The 24,042-nt window shown below is 38.1% G+C and overlaps 1 protein-coding gene across 5 annotated transcripts in view; it reads right to left on the reverse strand.

Moving 5' to 3' along the window:
* The window catches only part of SFMBT2 (Scm like with four mbt domains 2), a 194,087-nt gene that overhangs the window by 89,974 nt on the left and 80,071 nt on the right, over window positions 1-24,042 (reverse strand). For all 5 annotated transcript variants that reach the window (XM_037510580.2, XM_037510576.2, XM_037510577.2 and 2 more), the window contains exons 5-7: window positions 17,775-17,863; window positions 15,844-16,090; window positions 9,393-9,490 (exon numbers count right to left, since the gene is read on the reverse strand). In XM_037510580.2, coding sequence (XP_037366477.1) covers window positions 9,393-9,490; window positions 15,844-16,090; window positions 17,775-17,863 — 434 coding nt within the window. The remainder of the gene's footprint in view (window positions 1-9,392; window positions 9,491-15,843; window positions 16,091-17,774; window positions 17,864-24,042) is intronic.

The raw sequence follows: 24,042 nt of genomic DNA on the forward strand, positions 1-24,042 counted from the left end.
ATAACAAGTGAGGTAATTTGCACAATGGATTTCCATTTTATTCTTTGAGCTTTGCTTCATGGTTAGACTGGAGTCATGTGTTTTAGGGAGCAAGATCTCAACTATAAGGTGCCATTCTTATCACATTATAGCAAAGGCACACTATCAATATATGCTGATCATAATCATCTGCCTTGAAATAATGTGTGTCAGATATCTCCACTGTAAATTTACCCTTTTCCCCCTCTCTTTCCATACTGCCCCCCTTTTTTAAAGATTTGTTTATGCATACAAGAACTGGGGTAAGTGGCTGTATTTAGCTACCGAAAAAGAGAAAAGAAATCAGTCACCATGGAAGCCACAACATCACAATCTATCCTAACAGCATGGCTCACATCCTTTCTGACCCCTTTGGCTGTGCCAGATGGAATGAGAAAGGAAAGATTTTCTCTCTTTGCCACACTTAATCTTCTCTCTCTGGCCTTTAACCTAGGTCTTAGATGTTAAAATATAGAAGAGGGCCTTCCCTGGTGGCACAGTGGTTGAGCCTGGGCTGTGAGGCTGCCTGCCAGCCTCTGCAGCGCCAGTTCGTTCCCCAGCCACCAGCGAGGGTCCCACCAAAAAAAAAATAAAAATAAATAAATATATATATATATTATATATATATATATATATATATATATATATATATATATATATATATATATGAGATTCCCTCCTAAGGGTTAAATCTACAATCACACTGACAGGTACATAATTCAAAACTGAAAAGAAGCAAGGAAATAACAGGATGTGGACTGTTCAGTGTATTATATACACTGCCTGAACACTCTTAACAGAGGAGAAATACGTACAGGGAATGTCTTTCTTTAGCTTCTGCAAAACAAAACAAAAACAATAATGGCCGCATGCAGCATCTTCTTTTATCAATTTGTTGCTCTTAGCTGCCCCATCCCCGTGTTTATTAAACATCCACCTCCAGAGAAAATGAGATGCAATTAAGAAAGGAAGAAAGTCCGACAGGCATACTTTGAGACTAGACCAAACTGGATTTAACTTATTGCTTTGCCTTACTGAAAATCCTTTATTTCAAAGGTGCCTTTTAACTGTTATTAGTTGTGTATACATACATAATTCTAGACCCCTCTACAGCTACCTATGTCACACATGCCAGAAGCTGAGCTGTGGGAGGGAAACTGGGCATTTTTATCCAAGTATGACACCAGGAATGTTCATCTGCTGTGAGTCCTGATGAAGTAAAAGCCTCACTTACTGTGGCCAGGCCCAAATAAAATCCCTGGACACTGAGTGTCTAATAAGCTTCCCCGGTGGGAAACACAAGCAAGTGTTTTCACAACTCACTGCAGGAGGAATTAAGAGTGTCCAGTGAGGAACCTCCCTGGTGGTGCAGGCAGTTGAGCATGGCACTGTGAAGCTCTCCAGCCTCTGCAGGGCCTGTTCAATCCCCACCGGCCACGGAGCAACCCACATGGCATGGCAGATCTCTCCTGTCTCTCCCACTGCCACCTCGGCAGTGTATTTCAGTCAGTCTGCCTGTTCTGCTCCCCAATCTGTCTCTAGTGAATCCTCTTACCCTCCCGCACATCTGGCCTGTACCCTGGTTCTTGTATAAATAAAATAAATCTTAAAAAAAAAAAAAAAAGTTCAGTGAGATTCCTCTATGGGATGACTGGGAAGCTTTGGCATGGGACTGAAGAGCTTGTGGGTTTATGGTTTTCCCATTGCTGATTTTGCTTTATATCCTCTTTGTATAATAAAATGTAACCTTGTGTATAATGCAGGTGAGTAAATTGCCAAATCTGTGATATATTTGGAGACCTCTGACATAGGAGTGAGAGAAAAAGTTTCAAGGAGGATGTCAAGATTCTTGGCTTTATGTCTCAGTTCTTTATAGTTCCCTTCACTAATTTCTAAAGAGCTTATCTGGAATTTTAAACATACTGATATTTTAAGCATATTATTAAAATGAGGGACAGAAATTCAAACAATAATAGGGAAAGACAGATGGATGAGTAGATGGACACAGAGGACTTTAGTACAGTGAAACTCTGTATGTGACACCATATGGTAGATAGTGGTAAATACATTTGACCAAGCCCACAGAATTATAAGAGTGAACCCTGATGTCAGCCACATACTTTGGACCACGATGATGTGGAGGCAAATGTACCAACTGGTGGAGAAGTTGGGGGGCCAGGGAGATAGGGGAAATTTCTGTACTGTCCACTCAATTTTACTGTTAACCTAAACTGCTCTAAAACACAAGTTTATTTTAAAAGTAAGTTCAAACCATTTTACTTCTTTAAGAGATAAAAATACATAACAGATTTTCATGATATTTTTAAATCCAGCTTTCCATTACAAGGTGGCATCATGAGTGAAGGAAGCTAGAGAGCCCTTGCTTTCCCTGTGTTATTCCTCTAAGGCAAAATGCCTTATTTCAATTAACTGGCCAATTGAGAATTACTTCTTATGTGTAGGCTTTCTGATGCATTTATGAGTTGGCAGTGAAACTTCTATAATTTAACATTTGCAAACAAGTGTGGTCACAAATGTAGGTTACAATGTACAATAATTGCATAGAAGCAAAATTAATAGTAATTAGAGATTTATGAATGTCTGACACATTAATTTATTAAAGCTGGGCTCTTATTTTCTTGGCCCTATTTTTAAAACTTAAGTAAACTCTAAAATCTTGTTGTTGTAGCTCAGTAAATGCTCAGTGAATTAGAAAACTAAATCAGAGTAAAGTCATTGACCAAAATTTGAATTAGCCCCATAATAATTTCAATTTTTGTAAGAACCCCATCTAATTGTTCCTTACGAATATAAACTGTTTTTTCTTGAAACGAGCACATTTCACTTTATTTGACAGTGGGACAAGTCATAGTTAATCAAATGAAGGCATGTAAAGGTTGCAGTATCAATAAAACCAACAGCCAATGAGATACCTGGCTGATTGGCAGTGTGTCACATCTATAACACATTATTTTTCTAAAGTAAATTAGAAACAACATGAATTATTTTAACAAAAATATTAGGCCTCTAAATAATGAAATTAGCTTTCAGGGGGGAAATATTTTATTATTTATTTTTCATTAAAATTATTTCTTTACCTCCCTCACTTTGTTGTCCCCTGTCTGATACACAGAAGTTCAATGAATGTACATTTTGAAGATTACCTGCATTTTCCAAATAAAGGAAATCATGGGAGTAAAATAAGATATTCAAAAAATTCAAAGAGTTCTTTCAAATCAAGGATAAATAAAAGCAGGTATACTAATTGTGAGCTTATTTTCATACCATTACTGTTTTTATTTGTGACAAAAGGGGAAATGATATATCAACAGCATCAAGTTGCATTTACAGACATAAATACACAGATACCAATGAAGATATGTGAACAACCCTCCCCAACAAACTGACAAACACTTCAGCATTATGGGGATTCATTCCCTCAAAATATCCATCTTATGAAAAGTGTAAAAATAATAAAAAGAATTGCTTTAAAATACTGCTGTTCTTCAGTCATTAAATGTGCTTTTCTTTGATTTGCATCTAACAGTTGAATACTGTGGCAATTTTCTATAACAACATGCATCTAGGATGATTCACAGCTGAATCCAAACATATATACCTTTTACCATAACGAAAGTAATAGAAACAAGTTTGCCTGCTGAGAAACAATGATGATCAAACAGTGATAATGAACAAAAAAATATGTAAGTTCTATTTTTGGACTTTAAGAGAGAATATTGCTTGCTGAAATTTCTAAAACCTTGAGAGACAGAAAATTTCTCTCTTGTTTTTATTAAAGTGAAACAACTGCTAAGATATTTGGAAAATCACCCCAAGCCCCATACAATTTCTCAGAACTTAATTATTAATTACCTCCAGGTAATGTAAGGAGAAAAACTCAATAGAGAATAGTATTATATCATTTCTGATATTACTGGACATACATGAAATGTGGTTGCACTGGATTGGAGAGTGTCCCCAAAAACTGTATGCCCACCCAGAACCTGTGAATGTGACCTTCTTTAGGGTCCATACAGATGCAATCAGTTTATGCTAAGGTTGTACTGCTTTAGCATAAGCCTAAATCAAATGACTGGTGTCCCTACAAGTAGCGGGAAATTTGGACAGACACACAGGATGGAAAAGACCACATAAAGATGGAGGTAGTGACACAAACTAAAAAATGCTAAGGAAAACTGGCAGCCTCCAGAAGCTAGGATACAATTAGGAGATTTCCTACCTTACAGTTTTCTTAGAGAACCTGGCCCTGCTGGCACCTAGATTTTAAATTTTAGTCTCCAAAACTATGGTAGAATTAATTATCATTGTTTTAAGTCACTCAGATTGTGGTAATTTATCACAATAGCTTTAGGGAGCAAATACAATGGTTGTTCTCAATATTTTAAAATTAAATGTATAAACATTCCCTGTACACAAAGATGGTTAAGAAAGTACAGGTGTTCAATTCTTTTCCATCAAACTAAAATGAGACAGCATTTATTAAAGTGCCTCTCAAGTTTTAAAGAACACATAATTTCAATTCAGCCGGCTTTTATTCATTATTATTTATGTTGGTAGGCCCTGTGAAATATAGAAAATAATATTTACTCTAAAGCAACTATTAATGCTAAACAAACCATTCAGTGAGACAATTCTCAGGTACCCCACAAGATAATATTCTGAATTCAATAGAAAGATATTATAGTGAGGGAAGAAAGTATTTTGGAATATGTAAACAAGTTATTAAATTCTGGGATCAGGTTAGCAGCCTTTTGCAGAGAACAGCTGCTTAGTAATAATAATGTTTAATGAATTATTTTTATTAAAATATATTAGAATTATTGATGTTTATATTTTTTGAAACTTTGCACGCACAGTTCTAAATAAGTAGTCCACATTTTCAATTAATCTAAACTATATTAACTCAAAATATTTCCTTTCAATTAGCTAAGCACACGTCCACTCAAAAATTTGTTCATTTATTTGGCAAATATTTATTCAATACTTAATAACCAAGGAGTTATCTTTGGTTAAACAAATTCAACATAGAACAGGAAAGACATAATTCTTGTCTTGATGGAGCTTCGAAGTTAAGCAAAAAAAACGATGGTTATTACACAAAGAATTGCACAAGAGATTAAGTATAACTGTGACACAGACAACAAAGCAGAACAGAGCAGAACAGAGAACGAAGCCCAAGCTATTCTCACCAAGTCCAGACGTCCACAGAGGCTTCCTTCAGAGAATTTATATTTGAGAATAAAGAATGAGCAGAAATTTACCAGAAAGAACAAAACAGGTGCAAAGTGCATGTGAAGAACAGAGAATAGTGAGTGTATTTTTAGGATATGTACCCTACAGTCAAAACTACAAGAGATATTTTTAATGGGATTGCCAGAATAAGAGGTCAGATTAAACCCCCCATTAATTTTATCTCTTCCTATACTCTAACCAAAATTATAATAAACAGATTTTCCACAAGACACAAACCCAATAGCAACAAAGGCCTGGAGGCTAAAGTGAAGGTGAACAATAAGTAACTAATTTAACATATTCAATGAACCAAATCCCAGCTTTCAGCAGTAAAGCTAAGATCCGACCCAATAAAGACTATGGAGTTTTCAGAAGGCTCAAATAATGGCTAGCAAAAATTATGTCTGAAACTAGGGGTAAACAGGAGCAGATATAAGAAGTGAGAGTAACTGCTTGGGAAGTAGCTAATAATTGCTTTCCTTTCCTCACTCTTTGAAAAAAAGAGAGAAATAGTCTCTGGTCCATAGATATGGACACATAAGACACTTGGGGCTTGGTCCTCAAGTCCGCTTTTCAACACTCTGCAACTAGAACACTGGCGGCTGGGTCTTGAGTCCCAGGGGAAATTTTAAAAAGTCCCCCAGGATAATCAAGTAAAGAAGAAAAACCACCACACAAAAAAATAGTCCCCAAGGTGCACAACAGTGACCAACCTGCTTTCTAATTCCCCTCTTACTAAAGTGCAGGCAGGCAAGGACTTCCAGATAACTGAGGAAAACCTCTAACAAGACAGAAGCCAAAAGCAACATGAAAGGAACAAATTATTCACAGAGAAAAAGACTTTTAAAAATCAGTAATTCCAACAAGTTAAATTCAGGTCCCCATACTGCAAGAACAAGAGGCTAGAAACAGAGGCTAGAAACATAAGCATGACAAATAAGCTGAGAAAACTATTGGTGGAGCAAACGGATGAGGAAGTGAAAAATAGAACTAAGAAAAAAAGCACATTAAAACCAGCCCATGAGTTCCATGCCCACATATTCACAGATCAAGAAAGAGAAACAGAAGACATAATTTTAAAAGACAAAATTTTAAATATCCCAGATAACACATTTGTAGAGATGTAAGCCTACATACCTAAAACATATTCATTGTTGTAGATCAGTCTTATCCCAATAAAAGTGATTTGAAGTAAAAAAAGGAATACCCCCCCAGATTAAAGATGTCCACATGTATGATGAACACCTGAAGTACTGAGCGCAGTGATAAAAAATGACAACCACCGAGGCATACCATTGTGAAATTTTATAACAGTAGAAAGAAAGAGGGAAAATGGGGCAAAACTTCCAAATTCTTGGGGAAAGTGACAGTCTTATCTAAAATTCTATACTCAAACAAGCTGTCAGTGAGGCACAAGGATAGAATAAGGACACGTTCCATCACAGGGAAGGGTGAAATGCTGCAGGCGACCATCGCTGAGATAACTGGTCATGTTTTACCAGCTTTGCAACCTGAGTGCAGGATGCCAGAGTAAGACAGAGCAAAACAGTTTAACATCTGCTCATGGTGAATATCTACTAAAGAAGTTCTCCGTTTCTGAGCTAAGCCCAGCTGCCTGGAGCAGGTAAGCACATTCATGCTACCCAAAAATATGATGTGTGGGTCTGTTCCTAAGAACTAGAAAAAACCATAAAAGCAGAAAACACAAACCAACTGATTCCTGTCCACATACCTAAGGGATGTCCAGTACATGGAGTTCATGCTATAACTTTGGCAGATAGCCAACAATGATGACACCCAATTCTCTCCAGATCAGCTGGTGACTTTGCCTTCTCAGTTCTTAAAACAGAACAAAACTGAAGCCAGCTTACTGCCCTGACATGGTTCAGCTCACTTCCTTTCTGAGGAGCAGCAAAATCCCTTCTCCTAAAGCAATCAGGATCCTGTTTGCTGTCATTTTGTAAAAAGTAAATACTGTAACATTTAGGAAAACATGCAGAGGTGTAACACTGCAGAGAGAGGCAAGGAAGTAAGGGTGCTCCTTACCCTGAGGTGGCAGAGAAATTAGGGAAGGCCATGGAGGCTTCCAAACTGCTTCTGCATATACACTGGAGGACAGGTATTTTATTTTCATTATATTACCCCTTAAACTCCTCATATATGTAAACTTCAAAATAAAAGTTATTTTTCAAGGACTAGAGGCATGATTAGATGGGTACATTTAAAGCATTACTAAGGCCACTGAGAAGGGAATGGACATTGAAGGCATCAAAGAAGTAAAGAGGTAGACTGGTTCGACAAGGGGCAGTACAGTCAGATACAGTACATAAGATTCACTGAAGCTTATCTTTATCAGTATCATTATTATTATTCCAGGGAGAGATTTCAGGGGAAGGTTATTATCAGAAAGAAGGAAGGGACAAGGGGAGGCGGGTGAAACCAGGGAGAAGAGAAATGAGAAGTACTTGGTCCAATAGCAAAAAATAAATAAAATTAAAAATGATCAAGATGTTTCCCTGTCAATTATCATTAATGCTAAGAGTATATTAGAATGTTCCTCAAGTACAGCAGGCACAAAATACTATAAAATATATCATTCAATAAAACTTCAAAGCATAATGATATCACCTGTTCCATAGTCCAACTTTGTAAGTCCAATTCTACTAACAAGGGAAGTGCTGAAAGGAAAGTCCACAATTGGTTAAAATTCTGAGAAGTCCAATATAAAGAAAATTCAGGAAGACAACACCTAATCCATGCCTAAAAATCTCACTGTATGTGATCCCTAGAAAGTTTTTAAATTTCATTTTCTATGTGAAACTTCTAGGATACTGCAAGAATGCGACCCCTCAGAACTCAAAAACAAGTTTATATCATTGTACTGTAATCACATTTAGAACCAGCCAAGGAAGCCAAGAATGTGAAGTCATATCCATACTTACTCAAATTCCAAATAATAATAAGAGCTAGGACCTCCCCAGTGGCGCAGCCGGTTGAGTGCAGCGCTGTGAAGCTATCCGCAGCCTCTGTAGCACGGGTTCGATGCCCTGCCTGCCAGGGAGATACCCACATGGCACAGGAGACCTCTCCTGCTCGCCCGCTGTTCCCTTTAGCAGGGTTTTCAGTCTGTCTGCCTGTTCTACTCCCAGCTCTGTCTCTGGTGAATTCTCTCACCCTCTGGTGCCTCTGGACTCTACCCCAGTTCTTGTATAAAATAAATCTTTAAAAAAAAAAAAAAAGAGCTAGTTTGTTTTATGATTTCCTCTGACCTAAATGGATCTTTCCTGCACCAAACATCTTAATCTCCTTTGTAGAATTTTTTTTTTTGGTGGGACCCTCGCCGGTAGCCGGGGATCGAACCGGCACTACAGAGGCTGCAGGCAGCCTCACAATCCAGCGCTCAACCGCTGCGCCACCAGAGGAGGCCCTCCTTCATAGAATTTTTAAGCATAATTTAAAAAAATCTTAAGAACTTGCCAACCCATTTCTCTTCCTTCTTTTACCTTTGTATTAGCACCCAGAAAAAGACCTAGTACCTAATACAATCAGTACATTTCTTGAGGCATCAAGAAAATAGAATCATCAAGAGAAGCATCACTTTTACCAAACAAATGCCCCAAAGGGCTTGTTTTATTTTATCTTCTTTCTTTGGAAAGGGGTGAGAGTAAAAATGATATATAGGATAATCTATAATAATACACTATGGAGAAAAACAGTAAAGCTTAAAAATTTTCATAGACTTTAAACTTAAGGGGTTAACATGGGAAGGACGGTCAAGTGGGCAAATAGGTAAAGGGGGTCAATTATATGTTGGTAAATGCGAACTATAGAGTTTTGGTGGAAATCATCATGTAGCTCACACACACATTAAACTACAATAGTGTATGCTTGAAACTTACATAGAGTTGTAAACTAATCTAATTTCAAAAAAATTATTTTTTAATCATTATCTTAAATATGAGTATTTGTGAAGATTACAGAGCATAGCAAAATGGTATATTTAAACAAGGCAACTGGTCAAGAAGCCAACCTGAATAGGGAGAAATGATTTCATCTAGAAAACTTTTTACACAGTTTATTCTTGAAAAGAGTAGAGAAATTGCTATGGACAAATATCTTACCTTAAATACTTCCATTGGAAGAGGAAACTTTGCAGCATCAATAAGGGATTTTTCCAGAGCACATTTCCATTCAGAGGCCATCTTCAAAGGATAGATTTCTGTATCAACAGTAAACCACATAAAAGTTTAAGGACTAAATGTTCTGCAGGGTAGTTTTTTCTTAAATTTGATCTTCTCAGGATTTCATAATAACCAAGCACACTCAGCAACCATAAGAATTCATACCCTACCCGCCATAAAAGACCACCTGCTAAAGGGATTTTCTGAAGTTAAATAGCATCTTGGGATTCTGCTACCAGAAATGAAGAATAAACTTAATAGGGCTCTTCTTCAGGGAACATTTGCATGCATTCTGTTGGCATTCTGTAAGTAATTTAATGGTATAAATCACATTAGCCACATCTTCAGTCATCCACTGCCTCAAATTCCATATATCACCTGGGAAGTAATATCCACTGATGAAGAACTTATTATCTGATAAATTTCTAGAGTAGAAATGACTCTGGTTTGGCATTTTCAGTTATTACAGCATATTTTTCACCAAATCTCTGAGCTCTCATCTTATATGCTAAAAATAGTCGACGTAAGTCAGAATATTATTAAAAGGTAAATTAAAATTTACCAACCAAGTTTAATATTTACACTTGAAACGTTGCTACACACCACATGTTACCCATATTTTTCCCCAGGCTGTTGTCAGGGGAGAGGGATTTACGAATGGAGGTTACACTGTCTGACTGCAAAATTAAAGTAAAAAAAAATGTTGAGCACTGTTTTTTATCAATTGCTGAAACTGCAGAGGAATTTTATGATATGATATCAACAGATTTAGGACCTTATCAAAACAGGATTTGCAGAAGTACTCACTTCAAGTAGATGTGTTTATACCTTCCCTATATCAACCCAGGCTACTTCAGACAGACAGGATCTGTGCATGGACTTAAGCATAGTTAAAAGGCAACATTAAGCCTTAGGGCTATATTTTCAATTTCTTGCAAGTTTGCTTTTTAGCATGAAGCCATATATTTTGATCCTCATGGTTTCTGACCTCACCTTGCACTTGAAGCCCCCATGTTTAGCAATTTATTTAGTCTTCTCAAACCACCCTAATTATGGTAGGTAAAAGATGCTGCCTTCAGGAGTCACGGTATCATGTACTGCCCATTGTCATTGTCAGTTACACAAAGTCACTTAGTATCTTTTTGTCTATGACCCTTTGTATAACCATTTCATTTATACTGTTCTCTATCTGGGGAAAACTTTTTTCTGATTTGAAATTTCTGCACATGAACAAAAGTATATAGAATGTTCTTCTGAGTTGCATGTAACATGTTTGGGAGAACACAGTGAGACCCTAATAAACCTCTCTGCAGAGAATGAATGAACGGTTCCTCCAACCTCCACAGTGGGAAACACAGAGTTGAAGAAGAAATTGCTTATCTCTGGGTCCCACAAAAGGGGAAGAGGGATCAGTACATGGAACCCTATAAACTGCCTCCTGAGGGTGAGCATGACCTCAGGAATGCAAAAATGGTTGCACTCTTATCTTAGGGCACTGCACTCTTATCTTAGTGAAGGGAGAAGCAATTGAGAGAACTCTAGGAAACAAAGCCCAGTAGGCACCAAGTACAGAGGGTCAGAAAGGAGCAGGAGGGAAATAAGAGCCTCGAATTCCTTAGTAGACAAAAACAAATTCACTTCTTCAGGGATCTGTAAAACAGGTGGATAGAGCATTCAGTCTAGGCATAGAAGTAAAAGGAGAACCACCTCATAAAAAAGGATGGTGATTTTCAAAGCCAAGACTGAAGAAAGGATGTAAGGAATGAGAAACAGTGCCAGGAAGGTCCCCCATGGTGGTGCCCTAAGGTCCCACAGTCTGTAACTGAGCTTTCTGAGGGACAGGGAAACCCCTGAAACAGAGAACTGGGTAAAAGAAGAGGGATGAAATAATTACTGAATACCAGAGCAATGAAAACCCAACACAGCCAGGGTTAGATCCAAACTAACAGAACTGGACAGAACAGAACTGGACAGACCCCACTGGGTGGCTCACCAAATTATCCCAAGAAGCCGAGCCCTCTGGAATCCCACCCAACCAGGGGCAAAGAGGACAAATGCAAAGGAAAGATTTTCTGTGAAACCCCCAAATTCACATGCTAAAATCCTCACCACTAATCTGATGACACTAGGAGGTGGGTCTTTGGGAGGTAATTGGGTCATCATGATAGAATATGGTAGCAATGGAATTAATTCCCTTACAACAGTAACCCTAGAGAGCTCCCTGCCCTCTCCCACATGTGAGATCACAATGAGAAGGCCAACTGTAAATCAGGAAGACAGTCCTCAGCAGGCACAGAATCTGCCAGGGCCTCCTCTTGGACTTCAGCCACTGAACTGTTGTCTATAAGCTACCCTACTATGGAAGTCTATCACAGCAGTCTGAATGGACTAACACACCCAGGTTCCATGTGATTTTTGCCTCTGTCCTACAATCCTAAAATTCTTTGTCTTCTGAGGATATTAATTTCTAACATGGAATTTAAGCCCATGGGAAGGCATACTTCTTTGCTTAAAAGGTAAAAATCAACTGTGGCTTTATCAGTATGCTCAACAACCTGCAAAAGCTAGACACCTAATGGTTTCAATAAGCAGAGAACGATTTTCCATGTGTGTGTTTCATTAGATGGAGAAGCCCTCAGTTACACTGGCAAGTTTATGGACAATAAATAGCACCATTAAAAGAACATAAAACATATTCTTAAAATGATCGTGTTTCGGTAACTTAATAGCATGTATCATGTCAATTTCTGTTTGTGGCAATGTAATAACCAATTAAACTATGGCCTGATTCATCTTTAACTGGAAGCCTAAGTGAAAATGAGGCATTCTTCCTTTGTACAAGTGTTTGCAGGCTGTTTTGCTGTAAGTGCTGCAGGAAGCAGGAGTGCAGAAAATCAGCGTCTCAGTCTCAGAATGAAGACCCCAGGGGTGATCCCATTCTTTCATGCACCCCAAAACCTCCACTCCTTCCTTCTTCAGCAGGTAGTTCCTAGTGAGTAAAGACTCATCTGTGATTAAGAGATAACAAAGGAAAGTGCTATCAACTAAATGTTTGTGATCCCACTGCCAAAATTCATATGCTGAGTCCTAACCTCCAGTATGACAGTATTTGGAAGTGGGGCCTTTGGGAGGTAATCAGGGTTATTAGATGAGATCAACAGGACAGAGAACCTCAAAATAGGACTAGTACTCTTGCTAGAAGAGGCATTAGAGAGCGTGTTCTCTCCCTCTCACTCTCAGTGTCTATTTCCCCCACATGCGTGCACAAACAAGAGGCCATGTAAGCTCACAGGGAGAAAGCTGTCAGCTACCAGTTAGGAGGAGAGCCTCCAGGAGCCCAACCAGGCTCACACCTTGATCATGGACTCCCAAGCTGCAGAGCTGTGTGGACATGCATTTCTGTTGTTGAAGCACCCACTGTGTGGGATTTGCCATGGCGGCCCTAGCGAATAAATACAGAAAGCAACAACTCTGAGTACTAGGAGTTCAGGCAAGAAGCATTTAAGTTAGATTCAAAAACCTCCTGGCTCCAGCAGCTCTCTAAAACAAGGAAGAAAAATTAAAAAAAGAAAAAGAAAAACTTGGCATAAAGATTGCTTTTCTTTGTGGGAAAGGAAGTTCTAGATAGAGATGAAAAAAAATCTCAATAAGTTTCATTCATTGTTTCCAGAAGAACATAGGAAACTCTACCTTGCTTTCAAAACATCCAGAATATTCAAATAGGTAGGGCCTCTAAATAATTCCTGACCAATGACTACCTACTTAAACTTCTTAGAAAACCTGAATTTCATCAAAATACTAAAATGCCAGTTGGTTGGGGGTACTTAATAACACAGGAAGTATTTAATTATCCCAATTTTACAGGTGAGAAAACAGGTTCAAAATAACTATCCCAAGCACTCAGCTAGCAACAGAAGTAGAAGGAGCAAGGAACTTGGACGCTGTCCAAGTTCATGCTCTTTCTTCTTTGCCAGGTTTCTCAAGCTTAATTTGCATGTGGACTCCTTTTATTAAAGAAAAAAATGTTATGACCCCCACAGACCATATGCCTATACATCCTACATCTTGGGGCCATCCAGGGGCTCAATAAAAGATGAGATCACCCAAGAGCTCCTCTCCTTGCTCTGATCCTGTTCCCAAATGCTCCCCTAACACATCCAGGCAAAGAAGACAGCACAGCCCTCAATACTATGTGCTGTGCAGACGGCACTGAGGGCATGGACTTGCCGGGCTTAGCCTCAAAGGTGACCCAAAGCATCAATTATCTCCCTCCTCCACCAGTCGTGCAACACTCCATCTCACCACCAGTTAATCCTCACAGTTTTCATTTATTTAAGAATGCCTGAGAATAAGAAAATAGCTCATTCCCAGTTAAAGAAACAGTGCAACCTTAGCAGCTTTATAGGTCACACTGGGTCTTGTAATTAATTTACACAAATGCAAAATACTAGGTTCTGTTCTCATGTGCAAAACCTGGGTAATAACTGCCTCCCGGGTGTTCAGCACTCAAGGAGGTAAGAGAAGCCAGTTTTATCATATAACTACAACATTTGAAAAATATATGTTACATATTAAGTGCCTTTCACCTTTTATCCTCTTCTTTCTATGTATAACCTTTCTTGCAGACAATTTAAATGTTGAGAAAATAGCTTCTTGATTTTGAAGAACTTTATTCTAAAGTCTTTAAGAATGCCCATAAACTGTGAGTGAAATGGACAACTGGAAGAAAATGACTAAGACAAGTAGACACACATTGTTCTTACTATAAAATGTCCAATTATCTAAATGAAGAGAGCACTGTCATGCATAAATATTTTCAAAGTTTCTACAGTGACATATCCTATTCTTGCTTTTAAGCAAAAGTTCCATGATCTCACAGAAAAGGCACCCACAAAACCTAACAGGCATTAGTACTCCTTTACTTTGCTACAAATTGTTATACTGGCAAATATGTTTCTCCTAAAATTTATAAAGCAATTAGATACTAAGCTGAGATTTATACACCCAACTTTCCACCAAAGTCAATTTCTCCTGCTAGGGTTATGAATCCCAAGGCAAACATGAGCTTAGATCTTCTCTCTCAAAACTGACAGGTCTTTTGTTTGTCATCATAGTCCAAAATTACTCCGGGTATAAATGGATTTCTTGGCTGCTTCTCAAATTGTTGACAGCAATAATATTAATAAAATGCCATGTTTCATGTCTATATGCCTGTCAAATTGAACACAAATGTAAACACATGAGACATAAAATGAGGAAGTGTTTTCTATTAAAGCCCTGAGTGACAGAAAAGGGAAATATAACTCCTCAGTTTCATGTATCCAAGACTAACCCTGGGAGGACAAATCTCTGGCAATTTTAATAAAGCAAAGAACCAATTCTTTGCTTCCAATATATCTGTGAAATTGACCAGAATGAAGATCAGCAATTTCTGGAAGGAGTGAATATTTCCTCCTTGGCATTTTTAATTCCATCAGAATCCAATATTTTGTTCTGAGACCAGCCATCAAAAAGTTCATAAGGCCAGTATGGGGAAGTGGGATGGAATGGGCCAGGGACGTTGGGTTTGAATTGCAGCACAACCTCTCTATAAGTTGGAAAACTCTGGACAAGTTGCTTAATCCCAGCCTCAATTTTCTCCGCTATAAACAGAAATATTCACACCAAACATGCAGCACTCTTTTGGAATCAAAATAAACAACATAGCAGATGTAAAATCACCTGGTGCAGAGTAAACACTTAAGAATGGTTATTTTGTAAACACTGAGATTTTTGCCCAGTTAGGTATGTCAGAAAGCAGAATGCACTATTCTACCAATTAAGTCTGTGGAAAGTCATTTGACAAGGCATTTGAAGCTTATTAAAACCTATGATGTGCCAGGGAAAAGAATGCATCTGCTATTTCTATCCAGGTCAGACAGATAATATAATGAGCATTTGGTTTGGATATTCAGATGGATGCAGGATGGATGAATGGATGAGTGGGTGGGTGGATGGATGGATGGATGGATGCATGTATGAATGGATGGACATGGATGAATAAATGCATCATGAACAAATACAGACTTTGGAACCTACCTGCAAGACTATCAAAATCCCTAAAGAGAAAGAGTATAACCAAGTCCCAATCTATCTATTACTATTTACAGTGACCACAAAGGACCTAAATCAACATGGCAACAGTCTTAGACACCATTTTCTCCTTTTAGAACACTGCTAATTGAGGTCTTTTGTTCTCAATAGAAAATATTCTAAAGTCGAAATGCATAATACTCACATACTCACATGTAAAAGATACCATAGAGCTAAAAAAAATCTCCAGAGACACATCCAGGTAAATATCAAGTCACCTTCTAAAATACTTCACAGCAGCAAAAGTTTCAGCCCTTACCTGAAGGTGGGTCCATTCTGTATTTATTCTCTTGACACCAACCAACTGGTCGAAGTCTGTAATCCAAGTAAAACAACCACTGGTCATAGGATTCAGTGTCCTCCAATCCCACATAGCGAAGGCGTAATCTTCCTCCAACATTTTCAATCACACTAACTATCCAGTACTGAAAAGGGTTCTGAGAATCCTGAAGTTCTATTAAGGAATCAACTGTAATGAGGTCTATAGGGCCTTTCCCTCGCAGAGGCTGTTTAAACAGAAGCAAAACTCCTTATTTTAAACTTTATTTTAAGGTTCTCATGGAAACAGATGACAGCAGAAGATAATATTTTTTCACACCATCATCCAAGCTATTGGCAAACAATCTGGTGTTTCCCTCCACCCCCATCCTCTCCACAGTCACGCCACTCCCCACCCCTCTTCTCCCACACACATTCCCCATCTTATCCAACCCTGTATCCAACCACAAAAATCACAAGTAAACAGAAAATAACAGTTTGTGCTAAGTTATCACCAAACAAATCACCCTTCCCAGATAAAATTGCATTTGTTAAAAATTTGCATGCTTTCAAGGAGAATTATACCCAAATTTGCCTCAAGCTAGAAAATATGTGGTGGCAAAGTGTCTGCTTTGCAGCAGACAGACATATCTAATATCAGGCAGTGAGTGGAGACTGTGACTCGACAGACATTTAACTGACAGTGGTTACTACTCTCCTGATCCAGACCCTTTCTGATTTTGATTACGTGAGAAAGCATGAATATGTGTAGATGACATGTCTAATATACATTAATCAGTTCAATTAGAGTATGTGACGTAATTTTTACATGTAACCCAATAGTTGGTCTAGAAAGCATGTAAAATCACTGCCCCACCTTAGGAAACTTCTTAGCACATTAGCATATGAAAAGGGTGTTTGTTCAGCCAGCCTCATAGGCAAGTACATTTCTCAAAAATTAACAGAACAAGATAATTTGTCCTTTTGAAAGGGTGAAAAAAAACAGTGTGTTGATTTGTTAGCCAAACAGTTCAATTAGCAGCCCTTAAGATAAACAAATACACCAGGCAAATATTCACAAAACCATAACAATAACTATAAATTAAACAGTGGTATTCTAAAGAACCAATATCATTGAAGACAGGAGGTAAGGTTTTAATTAAAATTAATGGAATACTGATATTGTGAAATATACACCATACTCCTCATTATTCATACTTTCTTCTTCTTTGGGGGGGGGGGTATTCTGCCAACAGATTTGGTGACTCAGTAATTACTGATGGCACAGTACACTTCTACGCCTGTTCCATTATATATGTCAATATTCAAATCTTGTGTCATATAATATTTTCAGATGAACTAACAAGAATTCACATTAGTTTTTTTTTTTTTCTTCAGTACCTGCAATTACCTTAACCATCTTTAAATATGGTCAGTCATTTCTCCTCTTGTCTTTAGAAGAGAAGCTAATTCTATTATCACCTAACACAAGTTTGTTCAAATTGTGGAGTTATGAGGTAGTATGGACTATTTAACAGAATTGCTTACCAATTTACTCCAGTAAGCTATGCTAGGGCACACATGAGCTTAGTTTTCAGCTAAGAATTTCAGTGACATCATTAATATAGGATAGCTTAAAAATAGAGGATAATGGGAAGATTATTCCAATAATAAGATATTATTTTCAAATGTGTTCACATATAGAAGCAAATTTTTCATGTACTGATTGTACCATAGGTGAAATTCTTCAATGTCATTAGAATCAGCAACCTAAGTAAGCCAGGAAAAAACAGGAAGTTAAGTTATTCAGCCAAAGATATTTGTATGTGTACGTGTACCTGGAGAAGGATATATGCAAAGGTGCCATTAGGTTTGAGCTCATGTAACTGTGAAGCTTCAGACATAGAATAGCTGTATAACAACAATACATACACCTTCCAGGAGGTTGGCGGGAGCTGTCCGGGAACCAGTCAAATCCCGTATGAGAAATTCGGTCCAGTCTGTGTATTTCTCTTTGATTGCTGCCAAGACAAAGGAGAAAAAGTGCACTTCAACACAGCAACAGATGAGCCAACAAATTTAAAATCGCAGCATTTTTCCGTGTTATTTCAATACTTTTTCTTAATTTGAAACACAATGCTTAAGTAATCATGACAATAAAATTGCTAACAATGGGTGGTTTAGCTGGGCAGCAAGGAGATGCAACAATATGAGATCTGAGACCTTGCAACCTATCTAGAATCATCATTGAACACCAAAGAAGATATTATTAAGAACACAATCTAGAAGGTTCCAAGAAGAATGAGGTAAATGACAGCAGAATCAGAAAGCTTCCAGGTGGGAAAATAAAAGGAGCCTCTGAAAGGATCATACAGGTAGAAACTGAACAGTCCAGAAAATCAGCATACATATTTAATGAACAGGAAATCTGCATAAAAATTAATCTGTTAAGGGTATAGAAGTTTAAACAAAAGTTGCAGAGAAACTCAGATGTTGCAGTTTCTCTAATAATAAAAGTGACGGGGGGCATTCCTGGTGGTGCAAGAGGTTAGGACACAACCTATGAAGCTATCCGGAGCCTCTGCAGCACGACCTCTCCTGACTCTCCCACTGCTCCCCTCAGCAGTGTATTTCAGACACTCTGCCTGTTCTGTTCCCTACTCTGTCTCTGATGAATCCTCTCACCCCCCACACCTCTGGCCTGTACCCCAGTTCTTATATGCATAAATTAAAAAAAAATCTTTTAAAAAATAATAAAAGTGACCGAGACATAAACAGGGTGACAGAACTATAAACAAGGGAGGAGGATGTTTGAGACATTTTTTGCAAATAGAAATATCAAACCTTGATGGTCAACATTCTACAAAAGAGTTTAGAGTCGAATACCAAAAAAATGTGACTTCTTGGCACATGTCCCCAAAGACAGATCTCCAAAGGCTTCGCTACATTACACTCACATCCCACAGTGGTCCCTCAACCTCCCAGGGCAGCACAAAATTTGCAGACTCAGCAGCAACAATGAGGGCAAAATGCTTGCCCCAGGTTCCCATCCACCCACACTGTGTGACCTTGATTTTGACAGGGCATGAAGACCCAGTGGGCCATGAGCAGCATCTGGGATACAGCCAACATTCAGTCCTTGTGAAAAGGTAAAGACCAAATGATTTGGACATTGTTTTGATGCTCCGGAAGCATGATGCAACCACTTCTAGCTCAAATCTAAAGGAAAAGAGCTATTATAAAAATAAACTAGGGTTGTGGGTAAAGCAAAGTTATAGCATGAGGAGGATCTGGCTCTGAGATGGGCCACGACTGATTATTTGACCTTGAGTAAATCACTCAATTTCTCTCCTTGTCTTTCCTCATAAGCATAAGAGTGCTAACAACAGTTGGCTTGTGGGGGTGCTATCTGAATTTAAAAAGATACATATGTCAATAAAACACGATCTTACCTAGCACACAGTAAACAATAAAGATTAGTTCTTGTTTGTTATAAGTATATATTAAATCATCACATATTCTCATCAGTTATTATTTATTCCCACAAATTCCAGATTGAAACTTTCAACAAGCTTTGGCAGAACTGCCAGTAGAAGGGGAACCATGGTTAATATCTGCTATTTCAATCGCTGACTTGAATCTCAGTCAATACCTACCAATGCCCATCAATGATCATAAGACCAAGAAAAAGCCAAACAGATGGGACTCAGGTAAGGTTGGAAGGTCCAGTTTGAAGTCATATACCAAAATCCTAGTAATAAGAACATCTTCTCATTCATCCTTTTTTATCACTAGATTTTTTTCTCAAATAAAATATCATCTTCCTTACTTTATGTATCATATTACCTAGAAATTCATGATGTTGAAACAGCACCTACTTGAAGCTAAAATTGGGTTATTGTGTTCAATTCAATCATTAGCAGAAGTAGCAATCCTGCCCCTCCTATGGACTCAATGTATGTGTTCCCCCCACCCCAATTCATATTGAACCCTAACTAACACCCAATGTCATGATTATAGGAGGTGGGACCTTTGGGTGATAATTAGAACTAGATGAAGTCATGAGGATGGAATCCTCAAGAATAGGAATAGCACCCTTATAAAAGAAATGCTAGAGAGCTGGGCCTCCCCGGTGGCGCAGCGGTTGAGCGCTGGGTTGGGAAGCTGCCCGCAGCCGGTTCAATTCCCCGGCTGCTCCCCGGCCACCGGAGGAGGGTCCCACATGGTGCACAGACCTCTCCTGCCGCCCGCTGCTTCCCTCAGCAGTGTACTTCGGTCCTTCTGCCTGCTCTGCTCCCCGCTCTGGCTCTGGTGAATTCTCTCACCCTCCTGCGCTTCTCACTGTACCCAGTGCTTGTATAAATAAATAAATAAATAAAATCTTAAAAAAAAAAAAAAGAAATGCTAGAGAGCTCCCTCACCCATTCTACTAAGTGAAGTTACAAAAGGCACCATTCAGGTATCAGGTCACCAGACACCAAATCTCCCAGCACCTTGATCTTGGCCTTCCCAGCCTCCAGAACTGTGATAGATACATTTCTGTTGTTTATAAGCCACCAAGTGTGTGGACTTTTGTTATAGTGATAGATACATTTCTGTTGTTTATAAGAACTGTGATAGATACATTTCTGTTGTTTATAAGCCACCAAGTGTGTGGACTTTTGTTATAACAGTCAGAACCAATTAAGAGAGGCCCCCTGTGTGCCTAAGGTTATTGAGAAGACCAAAAGCAATGAGAAGCATACTAGATAAAAATAATTAAAATATGTATTCACTTTGTGCGTTACAAGGTCCTTCACCTTATTCTGTCAGTTTTGATCCTCCTAAGCATGTGCTGAGATAGTTGTTCTTAACTAACTTTTGCCCAAGTTCATAGGAAAAACAAGGGATGGAGTCAGTGTCAAAGCCAAGTATTCAGAACCCACACTCTCATGGTGTCTTTCCACTAGAACACACACTCTGCAAAGTTTTTGCATACAGATAAATCAATCATTCAACTTGTAGGCATGGCAGAGATAACAAGAAACCAAAGGGCTAAACAAAAGTTTAAAGATTAGGACAAGAGATACACCCAATAAATATGCATTTCATGTTTCATTATGAAAGAACAACAATCAGCACAGTGGAACAATAAATGGGCCTGTGCTTGACAGAATTTATGCTTATTTTCACTATGAGAAGAAAGTTCAATACCCACTCCAAGGTAGAGCAGAAAATATGTATGGATATATAATCTAATCCACATAATCAAAGTTAACACTTAAGTGAAATCTTTTTAAATGTGCAAGTACCCTGTAAAGACTTTGTACAACATTGAAATTTAAATGTCTGGTCATAGGAAAAAAAACATTAGTGATGGTTCTGAAATTTACATTTTGTGAGCCCTCTGTTTCAGAGGTTGCATAACTCTCCCTTAATATGTTTCTGCAAAATACTCTGAAGCAATCTTTTTACATGCCACAGAATATCTAGACAAATTATTCTCCATGGAAAAATGTACCTTAGCTTTAAAGGAACACCAACAATTTTAAGTTGAAACACAAAAAGAGTTCTCAGAAATTTTGCTAATTTTGTAACAAGAACTGTTTCAGCCAACATTTAGTTCCCAAAAGTCTAAATTTTCAAATGTAAAATAAGTCTATTACAACAAACATTAGTGTAACTGAAAATTGATGTATAACAAATTTACAATTCCCAGTTGATGACTTATTTTAAACAGTATCTTTTTCACTTAAATTCTAGTAAAAGTTGCCCAGAAATTCCTTAGAATTCATTTCAATAGAAGCAGATCTGCATTTTTTTCAAGGGTCCACACAAACTTCTAATTAGAAATTTTAAAACTATACATTTTTATTTATTACAGAGCATCTCTTCAAAGATTCAAAATCAAGGAGTATGACCAAAAGAACTTACTGTCTATCTCAAAAGTAAACCAAGTCCCAGTTCAATTTAAATAGGATTTTCTTCAAATCAAAGGACTAACCCACACAGAAAACCCTCATCTGCCATGCACCTAACAATCCAACCTGAACACTGTGGCAGGAAAGAAATGATTCAATGAACACACACACACCCTTTTGTGAAGACACGTAGAGATGACTCAAAATCCCAGATTAAGATTAGAAAGCAGTATATAAAGGGTTCCAAATAAAAGGCAGAAAATTACCATCAATTTAGAGAACTCTTGTTAGATTTCTAACCCCATCAAGAGGATGTATATAAACAGTACAGTGATTTGTCACTTCTCAAAGATGTCGTCTCTTGAAGACACTGGTCTATGGAAACAAAGCTACCCTCTGAAAAGGATCCTGAGCACAGATACCTGGGGGCTGATGGACCCCAGAGAAGACAAACTAGGCCATGCATTCCCCCACTCATTTGAAAGATGGGGAGAACAATCACCTTGAACACAAAAGCCACCATTGTAACTCAAATATACCGCAGGTGAGAGAAAAACAGTTCTAGCCATATTCCTGTACCCTGTTGTTCTTCCTGGCCATTTTCTCAAGTCATTTTCAACCAACCCATCTTTGAACTTTTTTATAAGCCACTTTTTCTTAATTTACATGGTTCTTTCTTTCTCTTTGACAAGTCCCATTCTTCTAGAACTTTTTTCTTAACACATTCTATTTTCAAAATTACAGTAACTAAGGGGATTTTCTCCTCTTCTAACCCTGGTTCCTCCCTGATTCCTGGGTTCATGGTGTTGTTCATTTATCTCTCTCTCTTCTAGCAGAAGCATCCCGGGAGTGTCCAGTGATCACTGACCATACATCACACAGAAGCTAAAGACCAGGAAAACCTTGGAGGCAGGACTTGTGTCCTGGAGCAGACATTTTTATTCAGAGTGGGCATTAGGGAATTTCCAGCTATGAAGTCAACTTCCAGCTAGCCTCCCTGGGCCTCCCAGATGCTTCTATTCACTTCTTCAGAGATTAGCCTTGGATTAAATGTGGTTTTCTGTCCCTGGCTGCACAAATGGGGTGGGGGGAGAGAGAGCCCAGGAAGTGTTCTCACTCAAGCATCCTACTCAACCCTGTGATTCTCAGCCCCAAGACACCCCCTGCCCAGCATTCAAAATGCTGGGGCTACAGTGCTCCAAGAGGTCCCCAAAATGTCTGAGATTGTAGCAGCCCCCACAATATTTTAGCAGTCACTCAGTTTTCCGGCTACCAGAAACATTTTGAAATTTCTTTTCTACATTGGTGTCTCTTCAGCTTTTTGTTATTGGTTCATATATATTTTATTCTTTTACTATCATATAAATGGGGTCTCTGGAGGAAAAAAAGATAAATAAGAGTGCCCAATCCACTAGTAAGGAGTGAAAAGCCTATCTCACAAGAGATCTGAGCCTTTACAACAAGATGTGAGGACACAATTCAGGAAGATACCTTCTTTACAGTGACTTTACTAAAGAAGGGACAACAGAAGGTCTTGAACTATAAATGGAAGCATTTACACTTACTATTAAGAATAAAAAGACTATGGAGTTCTTTCCTCAGGAAATTTTTAAAGGGAAGAGTCTAGATTAATTGTTCATATAGAATGTAAATTACATTGATCCTACAGAGGAGCTTGATAAGCTCCTACCATGTGCAATGGACCACACTGCATACTACTGGGGCTCCAGCAGAGCTACAGATATTCTTGTCATTTTCATAAGAAATGCAACCTAGGTCAAGCTATAACTCGGAAGATATGTCACAAAATTATATAAAAATGCACACATATTACTTAGCTCTTGTCATACACGGTTTGATAAAGCAAAAGTTCAAAATTTCAGCTCAACTGAAACTTTTTCAGTTATAAAATATGCTTACATAATAGGGGCAAATAATTGGAGCTGGAATAACAGGGATACAGCTTATAATAAATTATTTTTAGACATAATAAAAATGTAAAAAAGGATTATGATTATTTTTATGCAAGGACAGAATTTAAGAAAGACATTATCTAAGAATTGTTGGAAGTAAAAGACTTCTTGTAGTGATAAGATCAGGCCAACATGGGAAAATTAGTGGTAAGAATCACAAAACATTCTACATAACTAGAAGATTTAATATTTATTCCATATCATGAAAACACTGGTCAGTCTTTATGCAGACCCATAATAGAAAGGTGAAGGGTCTTTTTTTGCTACTTAATATTCAACACAGTTTAGAGTTTCCTCAGTATTTGGAATGAGAACTGGAGAGTTACT

This window comes from Talpa occidentalis, unplaced genomic scaffold (genome assembly GCF_014898055.3).
Source record: "Talpa occidentalis isolate TD23 unplaced genomic scaffold, MPIMG_talOcc4v2.1 talOcc4.14, whole genome shotgun sequence".
NCBI lineage: Eukaryota > Metazoa > Chordata > Mammalia > Eulipotyphla > Talpidae > Talpa > Talpa occidentalis.